The 20,468-nt window shown below is 38.3% G+C and overlaps 4 protein-coding genes across 9 annotated transcripts in view; 2 read left to right on the top strand and 2 right to left on the bottom strand.

Moving 5' to 3' along the window:
- Positions 1-3,481: 3,481 nt before the first annotated feature.
- LOC6564162 (protein spaetzle) lies at positions 3,482-8,907 on the top strand. Of its 6 annotated transcripts, none has more exons than XM_032737372.1 (7): positions 3,482-4,512; positions 6,101-6,268; positions 6,402-6,479; positions 6,805-7,165; positions 7,292-7,652; positions 7,724-8,048; positions 8,744-8,907. In XM_032737372.1, exons 1-6 carry the CDS (start codon positions 4,450-4,452, stop codon positions 7,926-7,928), a joined length of 1,236 nt encoding a protein of 411 aa, XP_032593263.1. In that variant the 5' UTR covers positions 3,482-4,449; the 3' UTR covers positions 7,929-8,048; positions 8,744-8,907. The 6 variants fall into 6 exon arrangements, with proteins under 6 accessions (XP_032593263.1, XP_032593264.1, XP_032593262.1 ...); XM_032737373.1 differs by having other exon boundaries at positions 6,101-6,280; positions 7,316-7,652; XM_032737371.1 differs by having other exon boundaries at positions 6,101-6,280.
- LOC116805443 lies at positions 8,223-8,581 on the bottom strand. Its single transcript, XM_032737379.2, has one exon. The coding sequence runs from the start codon at positions 8,475-8,477 to the stop codon at positions 8,349-8,351; it is 129 nt and encodes a 42-aa protein (XP_032593270.1). The 5' UTR covers positions 8,478-8,581; the 3' UTR covers positions 8,223-8,348.
- Positions 8,908-12,668: 3,761 nt separating the features above from the next.
- LOC6564163 (endothelin-converting enzyme 2) lies at positions 12,669-16,653 on the top strand. Its single transcript, XM_032737613.1, has 8 exons — positions 12,669-12,788; positions 12,855-12,949; positions 13,392-13,965; positions 14,027-14,306; positions 14,374-15,205; positions 15,723-15,771; positions 15,945-16,143; positions 16,206-16,653. Exons 1-8 carry the CDS (start codon positions 12,682-12,684, stop codon positions 16,548-16,550), a joined length of 2,481 nt encoding a protein of 826 aa, XP_032593504.1. The 5' UTR covers positions 12,669-12,681; the 3' UTR covers positions 16,551-16,653.
- Positions 16,654-17,054: 401 nt separating this feature from the next.
- The window catches only part of LOC6564161 (RYamide receptor), a 60,879-nt gene continuing 57,465 nt past the window's right edge, over positions 17,055-20,468 (bottom strand). The window contains exons 5-8 of the mRNA XM_032737615.1: positions 18,261-18,329; positions 17,938-18,172; positions 17,430-17,521; positions 17,055-17,360 (exon numbers count right to left, since the gene is read on the bottom strand). Of these exons, the coding sequence (XP_032593506.1) occupies positions 17,322-17,360; positions 17,430-17,521; positions 17,938-18,172; positions 18,261-18,329 (435 nt within the window). The 3' untranslated portion in view covers positions 17,055-17,321. The remainder of the gene's footprint in view (positions 17,361-17,429; positions 17,522-17,937; positions 18,173-18,260; positions 18,330-20,468) is intronic.

The following is a 20,468-nucleotide window of genomic DNA, read 5'->3' as shown; positions in this document are numbered from 1 at the left end:
TTGTCAACGACTGTCATGCAACGTAGACGGTAGTTGCAATTCGATTGTTTTGAATAATTTGTTGGTGCCATACAGCAAACAACCAGGTCGACAATCGCTAAACGAGCGAGTGAGTTGGCATGGGCCATTAGTTTGGCTTGATTGCATATGGAGGTTTGATAAATAATAATAATGAAATTATCGCTTCACATGCTCAACAATAACCGCATGCAAGAATGGTATACTAAGATTATGGAAATTACGTATACGACACCGCTGAAGCAGCTGAGTGAAACAGGAAGGAAGCGCAATAAAAAAAGTGTACAAAAAATGAGATCATTAAAAGTGCACACTGAACTCTTAATAAGTAATTATTTATTTTACCTTATTTAGTGAGGTATATATAGGCCATCAATGGTGCTTAATTATATTTTGGTATTTAATAGTTTACAGTGCATTAAAAATATGCACCAAGCATATATTTGTTGGTCTTCGGTATAAGACTCAATTGCTGTTGTTAAATTTACACTTACCTGTTTTCTTAATTGACGTGTTGCAATTGAAAAAACAAATAAACGTAAAAATTCAAATCTCTGAAAAGTTTTCAGAGTGTAACGTGAAATGAGAAGACTGTCTGGCGATAGTCTGAAAATATGCAAAATGTGGCCATATTGCAAAAAAAAAAACCCGAAAAAAACGAGGAAAAAACTAAAAAAAAAAACGTTGCGAAATAAAACATGATCGAATAAAATGGTAACGGTCATCCTCGTTCACTTCCTGGACTTCCTGTTGCTGCTGTTATCTTGTCTGTTGCGCAATGAACTTCAACTTCAACTTCAAAAGTCGCGTTCCCGAGCGAACATTGAACATTTAGCATTGAAATCAAATTAAAAATCGGAAATAGTCCCGTTTTTTGTGCATTAGCGGAAGTGGCTGTGCCTACGTAAATTAATTCCAACCGTTGGCACACAGTAAGTGTGTCTGTAGGATCGGGCAGCCGAAGCTAAACCTGAACCTGCAACTGGCCAAGGAGTCGATAAGTCGTGTGGCTTGAAAAGTGAAAGCCAACTGGCCAGCTCAACGCCAGGCAACGCAACGCAATGCAATATTTATTTAACACACACAGCTGATTCGGCTACCAAGGAAATTCGCCTTAGATGCAACCACCTCAAATGGCCTCTTACATTGCCACAAAATGTTGACAGCCAGTGCAGTCGATGAAACAATCGCGCGTTGCCGCCTGACAAATTGAGTAGCTGCCATTGGCGTCACAGCGCAGCATCCTGCCCCATGCCACCTGATTGTCAATACCCTTGCCAGAGCGAGTATTGTTACACTTTGTCATCAAGTGTGTAACGCTGCTTCAACATTGTCGACCCATTTTTTCACTAGTAATAGACGTAGAAAGACTTATACATAGAGACTTTAACATTAAACCCCTCATGGACATGTTTCATTCAATTCTTATATATCTAAAGCGATTGTTATCTATCTAAATTTAAGTCTTCTCTTACCAACATAACAAAGAACAATTTATGCTTATTCTGCAAATGACCCGTATTATATTTGATATAGTCATATCTGTCCATAACTCAGTTTCAAGTTATTTTCTTGAATCTTGGACTATATAGTGCTATTTTTGTTCGAGAAACTTCTTTTATTTTTACTAAGCTCAACTAACAAATTAAAATAGTACTATATCTAGGATTCCAAGCCGCAACGAACCATTTGTCAAAAGTTAAGGCTTTTAATTACAATACAATATCATCATATCATTTGAACTATTAGGTGCAAGCTAAAGATTTTGACCAATCAACCAATCAGCTCCTAATGGAATAATCAGTTGCTTTGTAGCTGATTTTTGTTTCTTTATTCAATTCAATTTATAGCGGGGTAATACTTAAATGTCGTCTGATGCTGGCAAATGTTGCACCTGGGCAGTGGCAGCGTTGCGTGTCGTCGTTGTGCTGTCATGGCTGGAATTGCATTTGCTGCCACACGACACACACACGACACACACACATACTGCGAGCGGTGCTTCCACATTTTTCCAGCTGGCGTTTTAATTTTAGCTGGTTTTTTTTTGTTTTTAATAAATACTTGTCGTTTTTTAATTTTTATTTGCATTGAGTGCGCAATGCAATTTCATTATTTATCTTTTTACTGGTCGGATGCATAAATTGGCATATAATACGGCTACTACAACGACTATTTCACCATTTCTTGTTAATTTGAAGCAACGCGTTTTAGCCGCAATTGCCGATGTGCTCTGGATGCTGTGCAACTAATTAACAAGCACTTGGCTCTAAGCCATTATTGAGTCATTTCCTAGCTAACTTAAAACTATAAGAAAATTGTTTGGGTCATTGGCTTCATGAGTTGCCCATTTTGACTTAACAGCTGAGCTAGTTGTTTAAATCAGTTTGGGCCGTTTTTTTTCAGTACATAACTCATTACTTTAATGGGCTTGACGATGATTTAGACAGCGAATTAAACTAAATGTAAGGTCAACAGTTTTCTAACGACTTGTTTTTTAATACATTTTTTTAAAAAATATTTTTCAGTGACTTCCCAGAAGTATGTTATATTTTTTACGTATCCTAAAAATATACTTTAGCAATTTTTGATTATCAAATTCAGTTAAAATTAAATGAAATTCATAAAAACTATTTGTTGTTTAATTCTACATAAATGACTCACAAATCAATAGTTTTAGAATCTGTAGAAAAAAACCTGATAGTAATTTCTTTAAGTGCCAGCTAAATATGTAGATATAATATTATATTATTAACTGATTAATATGATAAGCTAGTTATTATACCTTGTGATCAGAAACATCAGATTGACAACTAAATCTCTTCAATGAATCTGAGTAGAAGTGTGTATGAAGGTTTTAATTATTTTTGGGGTATACGTCACTGCCACCAATGAAAATATCATTCTTATTTTGCGGTTTGCCAATGAATGTGGATATTCCCACTGAATCACCATCTTTCCCAGTGTACAGAACCCGCTAAGTGGCTTTAAGCCGTATCCCACTTACGTGTCCGTCCACACACACGACGACAATGGAATTGAATCGATTAAGATCATTGCACAAGTGACGCGTGCTTGACGTGTGATCAATACTAAGTATACATGTATATGTGTGTGTGTGTGTGTTTGTCTGAATTTGTATGAAATGAATCACTTACTTAAGAAACTGGTTGAGCCACACAAAAAGCTTTTGCCCTAAAGCTAAAATTTTGCTTTCAGCTGCTCAACAGCTGATTGTAGTTATTGAAAATGAAGACCTATTTCCACAGACAAGAAAATTTCGAATTATTTCTCTACGGGGAAATCGTTGGAATTTCATCATAGTAGTTTTCAAAGGTTTTCAACTGCCTACAAAACAAAGACAAATCAGCTGTAACAAAAGCATGTGCGTCGCGCTCTGCCGGCCGATCCACTCTCACTCTCTGGCTCTCTTTGCGCTCTCTTTGACCGTTTGGTCTCGCTAAGCTTTACTTAAAGCTGCACTTGTACGTTGCTCGGAGCTTAAGTGAGCATCTTACTCAAACTGTTCGTTCAGTTGCTTTCTTGTCGCGCGCATCGATAAACGTGTGTAGTTGTCGTGTGCTCTCGCTCTTGCCCGCGTGCGCCGCCGACAGTTCAAGCTTAATGTGCATCAGAAATTGAATATAAACTATAGTTTCAAGACGCGCGTCTCCCATACCATTAACCATTAAATTTGGAAAATCCCAGCGCGAGCAGAGATAGAAAGAGAGAGAGAGAGAGGCAGTAAGGAGACGCAAGATTGCGATATTGCTTAAAAGCGCTTGCATCGCAGTAACTGGGATACATTTTAGGCAAGGTCAAGACAGGCAGCACATCACAACCGGGAGTCAGCTAGCGGCTTCTCGAACAAATCGGAAGAATCAAAAGAAGTGGTTCAGTTCAAAAAAACATCTGTTGTATGGATTAAGCAGCTTGGCAAACGACAAAAAAACAAAACGGTTAAAAGAAAAAAGAGTGAAAAGTCAAGCACAGCGACTAATTGAAGTACCTGTCAGTTGCTGTTCGCGGTCACTGTGCAAAGGAAACAAACAAAGCGGAATAAGCAACAGACACATAGAAAGAGGCGACTGACAACACTTATTAACAACAACAACAACAGCAACAAACACGTTCGATATAAAACGGGTGCTTCGACACCAACTACAATAATATAAAGACGAAAACAAAAAAAAAAAAGAAAATAAATAAAACGGGTAACACAACATCGGGACAATAAAGCCCGGCAATAATTTTTAGTCGTGCCAGTTTGTTTATTAAATATACTACGTAAGGCGCATAAAGACACACATACACAGAAGCACGATCGCCGAGCGACTGAATACGCAAAGTTAACTGACTACCCACTACCCTGTAATTGGTAGATTTTTGTATTTTTTTTTTTTTAATAATATATTTAAAACGAAAACAATTAAAATGCCTCCTATGTGGTGGAAACTGATCAAAATAATGTTGGTGCTCTTCGCACTCTTCGCAACGGTGAGTATTTTTGACCAATCACGCTTTATTGCTATATTCTTTAAAGGGGATATTAGTTCTATTCATATTGGCTTATACATGCTATTAATATTTATGTGCATCAATTGTGGTTGTGGCCTTCAAAAAAAAAAAACATGAACAATATTTGCTTACAAAAAGTCATTTTTCAATATCATAATTTACATGTCATTGCAAGCATAATACACCCAGTCTTAATTTGAATTTTTTTGAAGGGCATTTAGTATGTGAATTTGCCTTTAGACATTTTTAAAACCAGCTTTGAAGTGCAACAACGTAAACTTTTAGTTTTCCTAATACAATACACATATAAATCTTGCTAAAGACTTGATTAATGCGCTATAGATACAAGTATTGCAATAATATTTGCAATATCAGACAGTTAGCACACGACTTCCATTGATTTTTTTTGTGTGGATTGAAACAAAATAATATTTACGAATGCTGATATGAAACATTTTGGAGTTTGTCATTCTATTAACAAACAGACAAGTTTTTCAAATATATTAATCGGACGCTTATCACTGAGTTCCACTTTCAACAGCAGGGGTGATGATCTTAAATAAATTAAAATACCATTTTAAAACGAAAAGTATTTTTAAATTAATAGAAAGAGAGAGAGAGAGAAAGAGAGAGAGCGAGAGAGGGAGAGAGAGAAGCAAATTGAGAGATATGGATAATTCATGTGAATTTCTTTGGTAATCAAGATGTGAACATATATATACATATAAATATTATGCAATAAATAAACTTGGGAAAAATTCCGGCATGAAATTGATGGAATCTACCACGAATCACATGTAATTTGATTCGGTTTATTTTAAGACAGGTCTGGGCAGGTGCATAGTATATTTATTAGGTTGTTAACAGGCTAAAATCCCAAACTCAAGTTGAACAAACAGCAATGAACAGAAAGCAAGATCTGACAATTTTTAATAACATCTTACTTAGACACATATTGGCAACTGTTTTGACTTTTGTTTTTCTTTTCTTTTGCTATTTTTTGTTTTTTTTTTTATTTTTTTTTAAAGCTTTGTTTAATGATATATTCAAGACATGTGCCAAAAACAAAAAGTAATGACAAAGAAGCCCATTTTTAGCAAAATAATAATAACAAAATCATTACGCATAAAACTAAGTAGAATGTAAATATGAAAAATCATTAGTAATTCCGCATTGTAGTTGTTGTACTCACGAACACTCACACACTGCTTACAGTTCCCGAATACATTCACATTCACATACTGGTTACTCAAGCGCGAATTTGTTAATATCGTGCTGCCAAAAAGCATCTAATGTAGCTTTAATTGCCAAACGAAAGGGGTTTGAGAAACGATTTAGGGTGTTTAGCGTTTTGATCGAAGCCTCACTGTATTCCTCTCTGTCTGTCACATATAACTGTCGTTCAGCCGCCATCAACTAATGCTGCTTGAGGCCCAAGCGACACCTAAAATGAATTCTTCTTACTTTCTTCTAAACTTCTGCACTTCTTCTCGGCTAAATGATGATCAATCGCAAAAAAAAAAAAACAACAACAAAAAAACAAAAATCTTCCACATATATCTTTCAGATAGTTTGTATCAATAGCGAAATTTCAAAGCGACGTGAGGCTGAGGTTGAGGCAGCCGCTGCAGAAACGAATAGCTCCACAGCGGACACGATGCCCTTTGTGTCCGACCATCTCTTTGACATCATGCGCAACAGGGCCAAGGAGCATCAGGAAAAGGAACAACAGCAGGTGACAGGCGAGGTGTGAAATCCATGTGAAGTTGTTTGTGCTAGTCGTGGTCTTTGGGTTTTATTTTCTATCTACTTTGTGACAACTGCTAAACTAAGCGTTTCCACACTTTTCGTTTGACATTTCACTTCAGTTGGCAGCCGAGGATATTGAGGACCGCGTTCGTTCCTTATTTCAGGTACACGATGGCCATGGTGTGATGATTTTTAATGTAAGTGAACACATAACACAGCATCGCATTCATTTAAAGCCCAACTCATACACTCGACGACAAAATATATGCTCTAGAATTTGTAGAATCAGTCAAAAAAGTAATTTAATTAAGACTTTTTCGATGGAAGATAGAAATTACATTGATTTTCGAAAATCTGACGCATATGTCTTGGTTATAATTTTCTTTTTGAGTGTATTCCTTTCATGTCAACCCATATGAATTCATGTTCGTGTATCCTAACCGTTTCTGTGTTTCTGTGTGTGCATGGGTATGCTTCAATTTTATTCGGCTTAAAAACTAACCGCAAAATTTACACACACAGACGACGACGACGAACGAAGCTGCATCTTTCATGCCCATACCCACAGACAGCCTGGCAAATGAGTCTCAATCTGAATCTCAAACTGAATCTCAGTCACAGCCACAATCTTTGTCTGGGGCTGAGAACAAGTCCAAGCACTACCATCAATATCAAAGCTTGAATCATCAACAGCAGTCGTTCAAAGTGCAGCGATCACCGGATGGCAAGCTGAATCTCGTCTTTAATGATCCCATCGTATCTTTGCAGAGTGACACACACAACATACCACAAACCACACAGCCACAACAACCACATCAGCAGTCATCACCACCGCAAAATCCGCAGCAGCCACAACAGCGTCCACGTCGTCCCATTCCGGGCAGTAAGTAGCCAGCAATAAAATAACATTTGTTATTCCATATACCTAATATCCAATACTCCAATTAACAAACTAAATCGATATCATATACTCACGTTCAACTATCTTGGCGCTTTTGCTTCACATCAGCTATCGTGTTTCCCGACTCTGTAGATAAGTCTCGGCAGGCACAGAAGCAGGCCACAATTGATACGGGCGATCTTCGGTGTGCGGATGGCTTCAATCAGAGCCGCTCCTTCTGCACCAAGGTCAACAACTATCCGGATCTGTCCGGACTCAAAGACATACTCATGTCGAGTCGATTTGCCGGCCTACGCATCGATCAGCCGGTGCCCACGGAATTCGGTCTGCGCATCAATGGTGACGAGCAGTTGTGCAACAGTCATGTGAGATATTTGTACCCAAAATTGGGACAAAAAGAGGACCGCACCTGGCAGTACATTGTCAACACTGATGAGTTCAAACAGGGCATACTTATCGAAGAGTGCGAGTAAGTGTCACTTGACTTGATACATACCCCAGGTAAAACTCTGCTAACTTCAAATTTGTTTCACTCAACAGTAATGATGGCAAGACCTGTCAGTTCCTGGACAGCTTTCCCAACAACTATGTGCCCATCTGCAAGCAGCATTATGTGCTCCGTCAGCTGGCCACCATCAACAATGTGAGCAGCGGTCAGCCTGAGGTCACCAGCGAACCCTTCAAAATACCCTCCTGCTGCAAGTGTGTGATCAAAAGTAAATTCAGCCTAGAAAACAATCCCTGAGGCTCTGCACAGTTCGGGCCATCAACCTAGGAACGGGGATTGCGGTGTGGCTTGCTAAAACCAAACATGCCATCTGATAACGTCAGCCAATTTCAGCACATATTTGATTTGACATTCGATGTAAGCATTGCATTATTTTATTTGAAACATCATTTGATATATACACACTTAGTGCAAAATACTGTTCATGTTATGACACAGTTTTTCAGTTTAGCTTTTTACAATTGGTTTCCAAAAAGACAAAAAAAAAAAAAAATCATATAAATCATAACATATATTAATATGTTACAAATCCAATTTCAATTCAGATAATAGTCAATTTTTTAAAACTGTTGACAAATGATATTGGATTAGGAACACGGGGAACAGAGAGAAGTTAATGCACTTTAAGATTTGGATGTTTGACATGTGGCTGATTGTTCACTTGATCAGCTTTCGAAGAGTCCACCCCATGGCATAGAATCCAATGAGTTTTATTGCGGTACGCTTGCTTTCCACGTTGCCCACAGTCTTGAATCGATTGTGAAGTTTACCGAACATCGTATCCATTATTATTATTACACAAGTTGACAGGGATTCGACGGAAAACAATAAAGGGCAAAAATTTCTTAGAGAAGCACGATTATTAAGTTTTATTTCTCTTTGGATATTTTCGGTTCCGAAAAAAATGTTTCTATTGCTATTTGTAAGGAATATCTGTATACACTAAAGATATTTTTTGAAATGATAATAACGACAAATATAATGCCTACTAGATACCATGATTAGTACAGAATTTAATATATATTTATTTTGTTCTCTCCTCTCGTTTGCAGCAGCAACAAGTTTCACCCACCACAGAATGGCAGGCCAAACTGTCTAGGGTTTGATTATTGTTTTATAATTTGTAGACTAATTGTTGTACATGCACATAAAACATTTCTTCATACATATAAGAATATATATAAATATACTCGTATACATATATCAAAATGCAAACACTCACAAAAAAAGCAAAGCCATAAATTAAAAAAAAATAACTTTAGCAATAAATAAACAAATTTTACTGACGCTGCTCTTATGCTTAAATATATATATATTCATTTCATGTCTGCATGTTGATTATTTTCATGCATTGTTTAGAATAAATACATGTAATTAGTTTTAGATTATGTTAAAAGCAAAATAAATAAAAAAAAAAAAAAATCCAAAACAAGATAAGCAATAAAAGAAAAAACAAATTTAAAATGCATTTTAAAATCTATGTGAAAATATCACGCACTCGATGAAAGAGATTGTAAGCAATGTGAACAATATGCACGAGGCAGACAAAAGTTCTTTGAACCCATAGTTACATGACTTAGACACGATGTCAACACATTTTTCTTTTAGCCAACTAACCAGCTAACTGTTTGACAATATAAGCCAGTATATAACTGCTTATATGCATATGTATGTATATATTTACCTATTAATAATAATTCAGTGCGCCCGCTGTGTAAACTAATTACAGCTAGTATATGTAAACAGCTCACAAACAAGACTTGACTATGGACGGGCGGACGGGTCGTATGCGCAATGTGTCTTTTGCCCTCTGCTGCTGTGTGTGCATTTTGGGTTGTTTTTGCTGTTGCCTGGTGTTTCGTTTCGCTTGCGCGAATCGATAATATTTATCGATTCCAGGAGCACAATAACTCAGTAAGTATGTCAAAGTTAGGTCGAACAATGCGAATGACTTGGGGTAAAACGCGTATGTGAGAATTTAGATACACACACATACACACACACACACGCATATGCATGCAAATTGGCATTTAATTACCATTGTTTTGTCTTTGGCCCTGCGAGCGATTAAAACATACCATCAATCAAATCTCTGCGAAAAAAAAAACTAATTTGGGAATATATTTATCAATTACATGTATGTGCCTTCTAGCCTTCTAGCCTTCTAGCAGCCCTTGCCAGTAATCATGGCCATCGTTTTTATTTCTTTTTACCGATTACGACACTGCCCTTTCAATTGGACTGGGCGGACATTATTTTGATTTGCGCCATACCTCCGTAAAGTATTGGAAAAATATAAAACAAACGTTTCGAAACGACGCTTAAATACTCTACCAAAATTTCGTAGGATTATGTGTGAATTAGGTTTATAGCAGAAGCAGTTGTAAACAACTTGAAAATGGACATGAATTTTGTTTGGGCCATATATACCCCGTTTGCATTTATCAATAGCGTGACAAAGTGCTTATGCATTGTATGTCCTGCTAGTATATAATAATCTACTGGACAGTCAGACAATCCATTTGTTGTTGTTATTGTTGTTGGTGCCTTGTAATTGCGGTAGCACATTTGCATGGCAAAAGGAGTTAATGGTGGTTGCCAGATTTGTTGTTGTCGATGTCGGCCGGTTGTTGTTGTTGTTGCTGTTGACTTTTTGTTGTTATTTGGTTGCTGTCGTTTGGGTCATGTGGCCTTATAAAAGGCTTCGGTTGGCGGCAACACGGCTTCAATACGCCGGCAGTCGGTGGTTCAGTCGCTTTCGGTGCAAGTTCCCGTGCTGGTCTTCATTTTATTTGCTATGTATTTTACAGCAGGCAGTTGCACTTGTGGGTTATTTGTGTTTCACCCGATTCGCATTATGTGAAATTATGCAACTGATTGAATAGAGCAAAGGGCCAAAGGAAGCCTCCAACATATTTGCAATTGTGTTTAGTGCATTTTAGATAAAAGCGGTGAATTTCTAGAGGCTGGTGCACTTGTATTTCATTTGTATGCGCAACATGTGGTGTGCGGCTGTGTGAACTACATTCGTCGACTGTCGACGCATATTAATGAACTACCTGATAATATATAGACATTCATTGAAATGCATTGCAAGTCGCAGAAAAATCACCCGCTGCATCTAGAAAAGCACACTGACTATGAATAAGCGATTTAATACGAACTAACTTGCGGTTTGGCTGATGCGCTGATGCTGCATGCAGCAAAGCAACAATTCTAATATGGATACTGGACAGTCTAATACCCGTAATCGCATCTGGACAACGGGCAGCTTGAACAATGGCTTCTTCGATGAGAATCAACAGCCGGGTGAGTCAAGCATTATATTTAAGTTTGGCACAAAATATGAATCGATTTCTCGTTAAACAGAGCTAAGTATATTAATTTTATATTAAAGCTGAGACCGTGCAAATTCTCAATGAATTAGTTAATATTTTTAAATAAGAATTTCCATAGAACTTTGCATTACAATTTTAAGCATTCCAAGGGAATTTTAAATAAAGCTTATTTATAGATTTATACCTTATATATACATACATATATGTATGAACTAACTCGTGAAAAGTAATTAAGCGATTTCACTTATAATTCATCAGCGTATTTCCAATCAGATGACAATTAATTGGATATATATAGCATAGAATTAAAGTTGGACTCTTGAAATGAATGAAGGCTCATCAAGGAATAATTATGATTGTAATTATGATCTTACATTATGCCAAATGAACAGTTTTGAGAGTTGTTTGACTTTCTAATAAATATGGTTTCCAATTTTAGTATCGGGTGTTAAGTCGGTTTTGTCCTTTGATTTATATATGTCATTAAGTTTATCTTCGGCATCAACACGTTTCAGCTCGTCGTTGGGCTTCCATTGCTCCGATAATTCTATCGATTTGTCTTCTATTTGAAAATCAATATTTGGTCGCTTGCCATTTGGCCCATCTATGAGCTCAGAACTTTTGAATTTAACTACATCTGATAGCAGGAACATTACAATAGCTATGGTTAAGATGGGAGCCCACAATTCCAGTTGTTCCACAACGTTGTGCTTAAACCAAATAAAATCGTTCATCAAATTAGTTAGTTGAGATATATCCTCAGCCATGGCAAAGATGTTAACTTCAATGTCAAAGACTTCATAACCAAACATTTGTAGAATTTGCGACATTATTATTAATTTTAAATTTACGTTACTGATTTTTTCAAATAAATAAAATTGGATTGTTTTTATTGACAAATGAAGCAAAGAAAATGATTTTTTGAGTATTTTATATGCATTTATTTAGTTTGAAACATTTGGTTAAGTAATTCGTAGATTGGAAAACCTTTTCTTAATTCCCCATGCTCATTTGAATCCTTTAATTTTTATTAAATTCTAACTTGCAACAAAAGAATTTAATGTACAGTAAATTGATTTGGCAATTTTGTCATTCTGATTCCTTGATAAGCGTGCATTTTCTAATTGCATTCAGTCCCTATATATAGTATGCGGTACCTTTGGGTAAACAAATATCAGGTGCATTTTAAAATTATTTTTAATATTGCCGGACACGCAAAACATTTGCAGTGCATTGAACCATACGCTGTGCGCAATGGTTTATGCATGTTGAAGCTGAATATGACAGGTGAATGCATTATGCCACCTATGTACATATGTATGTCCAATTATCCGAATTGTGAATAGGCAACCACCTAACCACCCAACCACCAAATGACGCCACAACCAGCAAATGGATCAAGATTAGACAGTAATACCATGGCAGATAGCAGACATCTAAACTGACAAGAACAAACTAATTAGTATTAATAAATTGTCAGGTTAGGAGCTAAAGTATAATGATTGGCATATAGCTTTCGGGAACAGCAATCAATTTTATTTGATATTATTATATAAATATGTATATATATATGTGACCATTTTCAAACTGTGTGTACTATATTCCATGTAATATGTTTTATTACAGTCAATCGGAGTCTATTGTCCGGCCAAATGGGACCAGTTCGTGCTTTTAGCGGCAATGGAAATGCAGACAATGGCGAAAGCAAAGAGGTGTCCTTCCATGCCATAAGTCCCAACCTAATTAGCGTCCAGTCAAAGTGTGTCCCACATCCTGTGATCCTAAACAAGTCAATAATAATCTTTAACTTAAATTTGATACCTAGGTTTCGTCGCAGCTACTATCACAAGGTCGTCCTGGGCGGATTAGTGGCTCTGGTAATAATTTTGCTGATCACAATCATAGTATTAAGCTTAACACGTGAGTAGAAAATACTATGATGTAAGTACACTCAGGATGCACACTGTCTTAAATTCAATAATAATCGTTATTGAGATCAAAAGCGAACTAAAGTTCGAAACACTCATGTCAAACATTTTTGTATACTTAAAATTAAAGAAAAATGTCTTGGCTGTTAATCTACGAACTTCTTAATTCTATCTGAGTTTTAGTTCTATTTGATAATTATTTCAATCGAATTAAGAACTTGAGTGGATTATGTAAAATGAAATCGAAATATCTTACATAAAATAATGATGCGTTTGTTTTATGATTCATATAGAGCTGTGTTAAGAACTAAACTGTCTAAAATTGTGCTCAATCGCACTTAACTTATTGCAAAAACTAATTTTCTAATTTTATCCTCAGTGTACTTATTTGTGTTGTTTTCTGCTCATACTGATCAAATACTTTCTGCCAACAGTAAGGAAATCAAGTAACATATGCCGTAGCAAAGAGTGCATCCGCACAGCGGCCAGCCTTGTTTATGCTATGGACGAACAGACTGATCCTTGCGAGGACTTTTACAAATTCACCTGCGGCCGCTGGGCCGATGGGCATCCGCGTCCCGATTCGGCCACCTCGAACGATTGGTTCCGTGAGCGGCAGGCGCATATAATGAGAGTGTTGCGCTCCTTCCTCCAGTCGAATATTAGCAGCGTAGAGCCCACCGTTGTTGGCATGGCCAAGACTATGTACAAGGCATGCATGGACACGGAGCGCCTGGACGAGCGCGATCTGGAGCCGCTTGTTAACTACCTGCAAAAATTCAAACTGCTCGTGATGCCCTCGGTCTTTAATCTAACGCTCAGCAGTGGCTCAAAGTATAGCATGGACGTGGTCAATTTCACGTACAATTGGCTAGACACTATTGTGGCCATTAAGCTACATCTGAGCCTGGATCTGATGATTGGTTTCGATGTTTTTCCCGATCCACTGAATCGTACACTCAATCGCATTGCGCTGGGTACCCCAGAATCGGATTCCGCGTTTCCTTTGTTAGTAAGATGCCGATGCTGATTAATCTCAGATTTAAACTCAAGCCCGATTCATTCACAGCAACAACGATGACTCCCATAAGTTGCTGCGCAAAATCCATAGGAGAACAATCTATATGCAAAATATTGATGAAACTGATGACAACGATAATCACTCAATGGATGAGGAGGAGGCCGCTAAGCAAACTGGCCCTGGATTGAACGGCTATGTGCTTTACGTGCACAAGGTCATTGAGAAATATCTGCTATATGTTGATCCCGATATTAATCAGGAGGAGGCCAACGTGGGCATAACAGAACTGGTCAAACAGGCTGTAAAAGTAGCACGAAAGATTCACACGGTTGGTTGGATTGTTGAGCTAAGCTACACTAACAACTTCCATTTATATATTTATTGCCTACTTGCAGCTGAAAGAGGAGGCTGAGAACTCAACGAAGCCCGCCAAGAATCCAGTGGAAGACATTGTTTACATCTCAGTGCTGGAGCTGCAGAATCAGACAGACAAAAACATTGCACCACAAACAATGCCCATCTGGTCGCGGTACATTCAACTAATACTGGCCGACACAAAACATGCCGCCAAAACGGAAACCATAAATACGACGACGATTATAACCAGCCAGGCGGATATAAACTATCTGCAGAATATGGTGGAATATTTGCAGGAGACTCCGGCAATGCACATTGAATCCTTCTTATGGCTCAGTGCTCTCGAGGAGCTGGTGTTGCACACGACGAGCAGCATGCGACTGCTGCATGCCGAATATATGCGTCTGGTCATTGGCACCGAGGGCAGCACCCCCCGCTCCCTCTACTGCGCCAACGGGGTGAACACACTGTTCGGCATGGCCGTCAGTTATGTGCTGGCCGATGAGCGTTTTACGAGGGAGACGCTGCCACGCGTTGAGCGCATGCTGAGCGATATACGACGTTCCTTCGATAGACTGGTGCGTGCCACCACTTGGATGGATGCGGCAACCAAGCGGCAGACAATGCAAAAGTCTGCAGACATGAAGAGCTTTATTGGTTTTCCCCATTGGCTGACAAATGCCACTGCCTTGAATGCTTATTATGCGGGCGTTGAGGTTAATGCGACCACCCATCTGGAGAACCTAATGGGAATGGTGCACTGGCAAATGCTGGGCAAGATCAATAACATGGACAAGCCAGAGCCAATTGGCTGGGCCACATCGCCCTCTAATGTGAATGCCTTTCATACGTTCCAATCGAATGCCATAAGTATGCCAAGAAAATAACAATTTAACCATTTTAATATCTCCATTGTGTCACACTGAACACGAATGCAAACAGGGTAAATTAATTTTGCGACCACTTGTCTTAGTCTCTCTCAATTTTAAGCATAATTTTGTATGTATCATTTTTCATCATTCATGGTGGAAATACTGTTTTCCAGCTTGAGCTTAAAGTTGAAAATTGATACCTGGTAAGCTCTTTCCAAATATTTTGGCTCAGAGAAACTCGTAATACCAAAATTATTTACAGCACATATTATGTTAAGTGAATGTGGTACATAAAGTCCTAAATACATTTTTTATTGATTATTTTCAAAAGTTTTATCGTGAATATGAACCAAATTGGTCATATCACATACAAAGTTCTTTCAAGTACTTTTAACAATCAATTTTGCAGACAAAATGTATGTTCAACTTTCGCGCTCATTATTCGAATGCATAAATGATTTATTCAAGTTATATTTAAGAGTTAGCAACTTTTAAAACTTGTTTTTCTTTTACAGCTGTGCCCATTGCCATACTACAGTATCCGTTCTACGACCTTGGCCTCGAGTAAGTTGGTCAATGTCCATTGTCTCTGGCGGACTCTAGTCGAGCATAACTCACGCAGCACTGGTCACATTTCTCTGCGCACTCTGCACTCGTCACACCCTGCACCAAATTTGAGGCCTTTAATCCCTTAAGATAGCAACTCAATTACATTTGTTCGAACGCTTCCTTATTAGAGCCCTGAATTACGGGTCGATAGGCACGATACTGGGCCATGAGTTGACGCACGGCTTTGACGACAGCGGACGACGGTTCGATAGGGAGGGGAATATGGTCGAATGGTGGTCCAACCGGACAATCAATGAGTATGTCAATCGCACCGAATGCTTTGTGGACCAGTACAGTCACTACTATCTATCGGATATTGGCGAATACGTAAGTAGGCCAACGGAAATGGGAACGGGCCAATTATTTGTACAATACATTCTTGCTTACAGATTGACGGCGAGCTGACGCTGGGCGAGAATATTGCCGATAATGGCGGGATGCGGGAGTCCTATTTGGCGTACCGCCTCTACGTTAACGAAGTTGGCCCTGAGCGGCTCAAGCTGCCCGGTCTGGAGCATTATACGCACGAACAGCTGTTCTTCATCGCATTTGGCAATCTGTGGTGTGAAACTTACACACCAGCTGCGTCCCGCTATGCACTGGAGGATTCCCATTGTCCGGGTCAGATACGGCTGAAAGGAGTGCTCTCCAATTCAGAGGAGTTTGCGCGCACCTTCAAGTGTGCACGCGGCACAGCCATGAATCCCGAGAAGCCCAAGTGCCGTATTTGGTAAAAGGCAGCAGCAGCAGATGCTCAGCTAAATATATAGCTATGAACAGTCAAGTGATTTTTCTACATAATTATACATGTAATACTTGTAATTAAGTCTAGCAATTGAACGCAATAAGTATTTTTACAAGTCATTTTGGCTCGTATTTTTATAAATATTCAATAAATGGAATCTTCTGAGGTACTCTTTTGTTGTGTACGCCGCTCTTTAAGGTTTATTATGCATTTTGATGCGAATCCACCTTGCGTATACGCAATTTACATAATGCGCAGAAAATTATGCAACAAAGTTGGCCGTTGGGGTTTTTATGTTAGAAAGTGCTGCATACTTTTGCGCTGATCATGAATATAAATTCACCACACATCATTTAAAAGTTATATTTAAAAATCAAATAATTAATCTTTTTAAATTTTCCAACTGTTCATCTTTTATTCAGTATTAAGATTGAATTAAATGAAGAATATTTATAAATTGAAGATTACTTTTGATGGCATACATTAATCAAAGCATATTTCTATACACAATATAATGGATTAATTTAATATACATTTAATTCATATACACATTGAGTCGACATTTACAATAATACACTTACTATATATATAGACATTTAACAATTTATGCCTATCAATGGAGATTCAGCAGATTTTTGGTTCTAACGCCTTTAAAATTGTGTGGAGCTCAAGTAGCTGGTGCCATCGACTTGAAACGAACCTGCGGCATTCCGCGGCTGGAGCCGGAGTTCCTTCTCTGCGTCATGCGTGGTACCGGAAGCTACCGCAAGACAGTGGTCTCGGCACATGAAAATTGGCTCTGCAGCCAGCCAGCAATTAGACAGTTGATTAATGAATATAGAATAATAATAATTAACTGATGACATACCGTTTGCATAGAATTCGCACGAAGCTTTCGTCTTGTGCTGATGTAGGTGGTGCAGGTGTTCACACGATGTAGGTGGAATGCATCTTCGGTTCCTGCGGTTCACACACACATAGAGAGAGAGAGAGAGAGAGAGAGAGGGAGAGAGGGGGGGAAGAGCAAGAGCAATAAAGAAACCAGTTTCTTAGCGATACGTAAATTGGATTAAATACTTTAAAAAAATGTAATAATAATTGTTCTTCAATATTTGGTTAAAATATGTTTCTACACATGCAGTGGTTGACGTTTAACTGTAGAGTCTAATACTGTGTGAGTCATGCATTGAAGAAACTAACTATCCAAAAGGACATCATCATGCATAATGGTTCAACCGTTAGCTGTCCAGATATCGACAATTAGATTTGAAATTTAGTAAGTATGTACTAGAGAGAAGGGAGGCACCTAATGCGTATTTTAGGTTTCCTGACTAGACCATCACCATTTCGGCGATGGTATTTGAAGGTCATCTCACCGGTTGCTTCATAGCTGCGCTCGCCGCGACTGCGCAAATATCGATGCAAGCAGCAGCAGCGCCGCAAGCCGGGCACACGGTACATAATCTGTAGGAAACCGCCACGGAATCGAGCATTCATATAGCAGTAGATGATGGGATTGTAGCAGCTGTGCGACATGGCCAGCCAGTGAAAGGCGAACCACACATAGGGCAACGGTTTCCAGTTGGCAAACTCGACATCGTTCAGCATCAGCTGCAAGAGAATCGCAATTAATCCAAAATGGCCAAGATACAAGTTACTGGCTGTCGGCTGGCAACCATCGCAGTCGAACACCACCCACCTGTAGTATGTTGAATGGCAGCCAGCAGCTGGTGAATACAATTACAACCGTCAGCATCATTTTAATCATCTGAAAGCAGAAAACGCATATAAAAATATAAATATAATAAATGTAATAAAACCTTAATTTTAGGGTTTGTCAAGCAGCCAACCACACGCTAAAAATAAGATGCTTTGACATGTTTGCGGTTCAAAGTTCATGCACCTGATGACACTTACAAAATGCGCTCCGCAGCTCAGCGCTTTGCTTGGGATTTACGAGCTCGCACCAAGACGCATGTGGCAGCATCTTGTCTTTCGTAAAAATGTCACTTAGTGTCTGTGTTTGTATTTGTGGCCGCCTCTTTAGTGGCAGCATGGCGAGAGTCCATTAAACGGTCGGGTCAACGTCTAACTTGATTTATATACATACAAGGCAAGGGCAACCCAGACCTGCAACTGATTTATCAAAAAGCAAAATATCTCCGACGTTTCACTGAGTTGCATCAGTAAATCGGAGGCATTGAAGCAGCACAAGGAGTTTGGAGTGGTAAGATACCGAGACAGGATTAAGACGCACAATCAGGTCGAAGGCGTGCCACATACGTGTTAGGCTGAGTAATTATGTGCTCATAAATAAGCCGTAAGCACAGATGATTTCAGCACATAAAAGTAAAAATAAATCGAAAGCGTTGCCCAACTGAGAAGCGACAGCTACTCAGCCACTAAATATGTATCTCTGTGAATGTATATTTATATATGCGAATACTTGTTGGTATTTATGTTGTCTACCTTTTTGGACGTTCCAACTTTTGGCCAATAAAAGCAATTCTTATGCGATTCTGCTATACACAAGAGTGCGGAAATATGTGTAGCAGGCAGCAGATAAATAGGTTAAGGGTGTGGAAATTTATTTAATAAACAGAAGAGGGCATTTCCGGTCTCCAAGAGTAAATGTTCATCCTGATCAGCATCAAGGCTGAATCTATGCATTTATCCCTTCATTAGCTTCCTTAAATATTACAATTTCAAAAAATTTAAAGCGTATTCAATCAAACGCATACTGAATCTTATTATGTAACTTTCTTACATTATCGGATAGTTAAGAAATACCAAAGATATTCCAAAATTATTTTGAAATTGGTTACGTTAGAGATTTTATCTTAGAGACATTGAAAGTGTATCTATAATTAGCACATGTATTTTACATTTATGTCTGCATATAACTATTCAAGAGCAACCTTCAAGTAACTGCCTTGCTTTTAAGTCATTGTTTCAACATGGTTTTACGATGCACTAGTCACGTGCCTTGGCTTGGTCTAATGGCTAAAATGAGTACACGACATGGCTGTTAAAAAATATTTGCCAATCAGTTGAGCTGAGCTGCCAAAAGTAAGCAGCATCTAGACCATGCTTGACACTGAATCACTGGCTAGATGTCATATTCAGAAGAAATCCCCAAATATGAGCAGACTTCAAAATGTCAATAATTGCAAGATGTGAGTGAATTTTGATGCTGCCTTAATGGGCAGCTACATTTATATGTTTCGCATAATCGAGCAAATATTGTGACCATATTTACATAAGCGACTTGTGTTGCACATATTTATTTATATGTGGCTACTGGCATGCCACTGTTACCATTGGTCCACTGGTCCATTTCCAATACCCTGTATTAATAAAATGATTGAAGAAGGTGTTTGTATATCTGTTGACTTTGCTTATGTCACAGGCTGAAGCACTTGAGCACATACATTTCTTAAGTTAATTTCTAACAACTTAGTTCGAATAAAAAAAATAAATCTTGATTTCATTTGTTGGCAGACTTGCGCATTAAGTATTCAACTCGCCCTCTCCTGAAAGTCAAAAAAGTTGCTTACAATGTAACAATATGTACGAGTGAGTATATAGGATATCTAAAATTCAATCATTCGTGTAGCATTCTTGTTTGCATTTTTTTGTCGACGTCAGCAGCAGAGAACATGAAGAAGATTCCATGATGGCAGTTAAAGGTTTTAATATTTAATAAGTCTGTTTATTATGGAAGTCAAATTCTTATTGGTTCGCATTGCACGTCTATAAACGAATTTCTAATGAGAGTGCTAAAATTCCATTCTATTTGTTGCGTGCACTCAAGCTCAACATTCAATCCGTTATTAAAAGCGATAAACTTCGATATTTGTTGTTGTTGCCAAGCAACCAACAACTCGTTGTGGCAAATGTGGCATGC

Source organism: Drosophila grimshawi, unplaced genomic scaffold (assembly GCF_018153295.1).
Source record: "Drosophila grimshawi isolate 15287-2541.00 unplaced genomic scaffold, ASM1815329v1 contig_311, whole genome shotgun sequence".
NCBI lineage: Eukaryota > Metazoa > Arthropoda > Insecta > Diptera > Drosophilidae > Drosophila > Drosophila grimshawi.
This window is presented reverse-complemented; position numbering and strand designations above follow the sequence as displayed.

Coding starts and splice junctions, on each gene's coding strand:
- LOC6564162 (XM_032737371.1), top strand. CDS start 4,450: ATGCCTCCTATGTGGTGGAAACTGATCAAAATAATGTTGGTGCTCTTC. Junction 7,166..7,291: donor ACGTCGTCCCATTCCGGGCA/GTAAGTAGCCAG, acceptor GCTTCACATCAG/CTATCGTGTTTCCCGACTCT. Junction 7,653..7,723: donor ATACTTATCGAAGAGTGCGA/GTAAGTGTCACT, acceptor TTCACTCAACAG/TAATGATGGCAAGACCTGTC.
- LOC116805443 (XM_032737379.2), bottom strand. CDS start 8,477: ATGGATACGATGTTCGGTAAACTTCACAATCGATTCAAGACTGTGGGC.
- LOC6564163 (XM_032737613.1), top strand. CDS start 12,682: ATGGGACCAGTTCGTGCTTTTAGCGGCAATGGAAATGCAGACAATGGC. Junction 12,789..12,854: donor CTAATTAGCGTCCAGTCAAA/GTGTGTCCCACA, acceptor TTTGATACCTAG/GTTTCGTCGCAGCTACTATC. Junction 12,950..13,391: donor CATAGTATTAAGCTTAACAC/GTGAGTAGAAAA, acceptor TTCTGCCAACAG/TAAGGAAATCAAGTAACATA.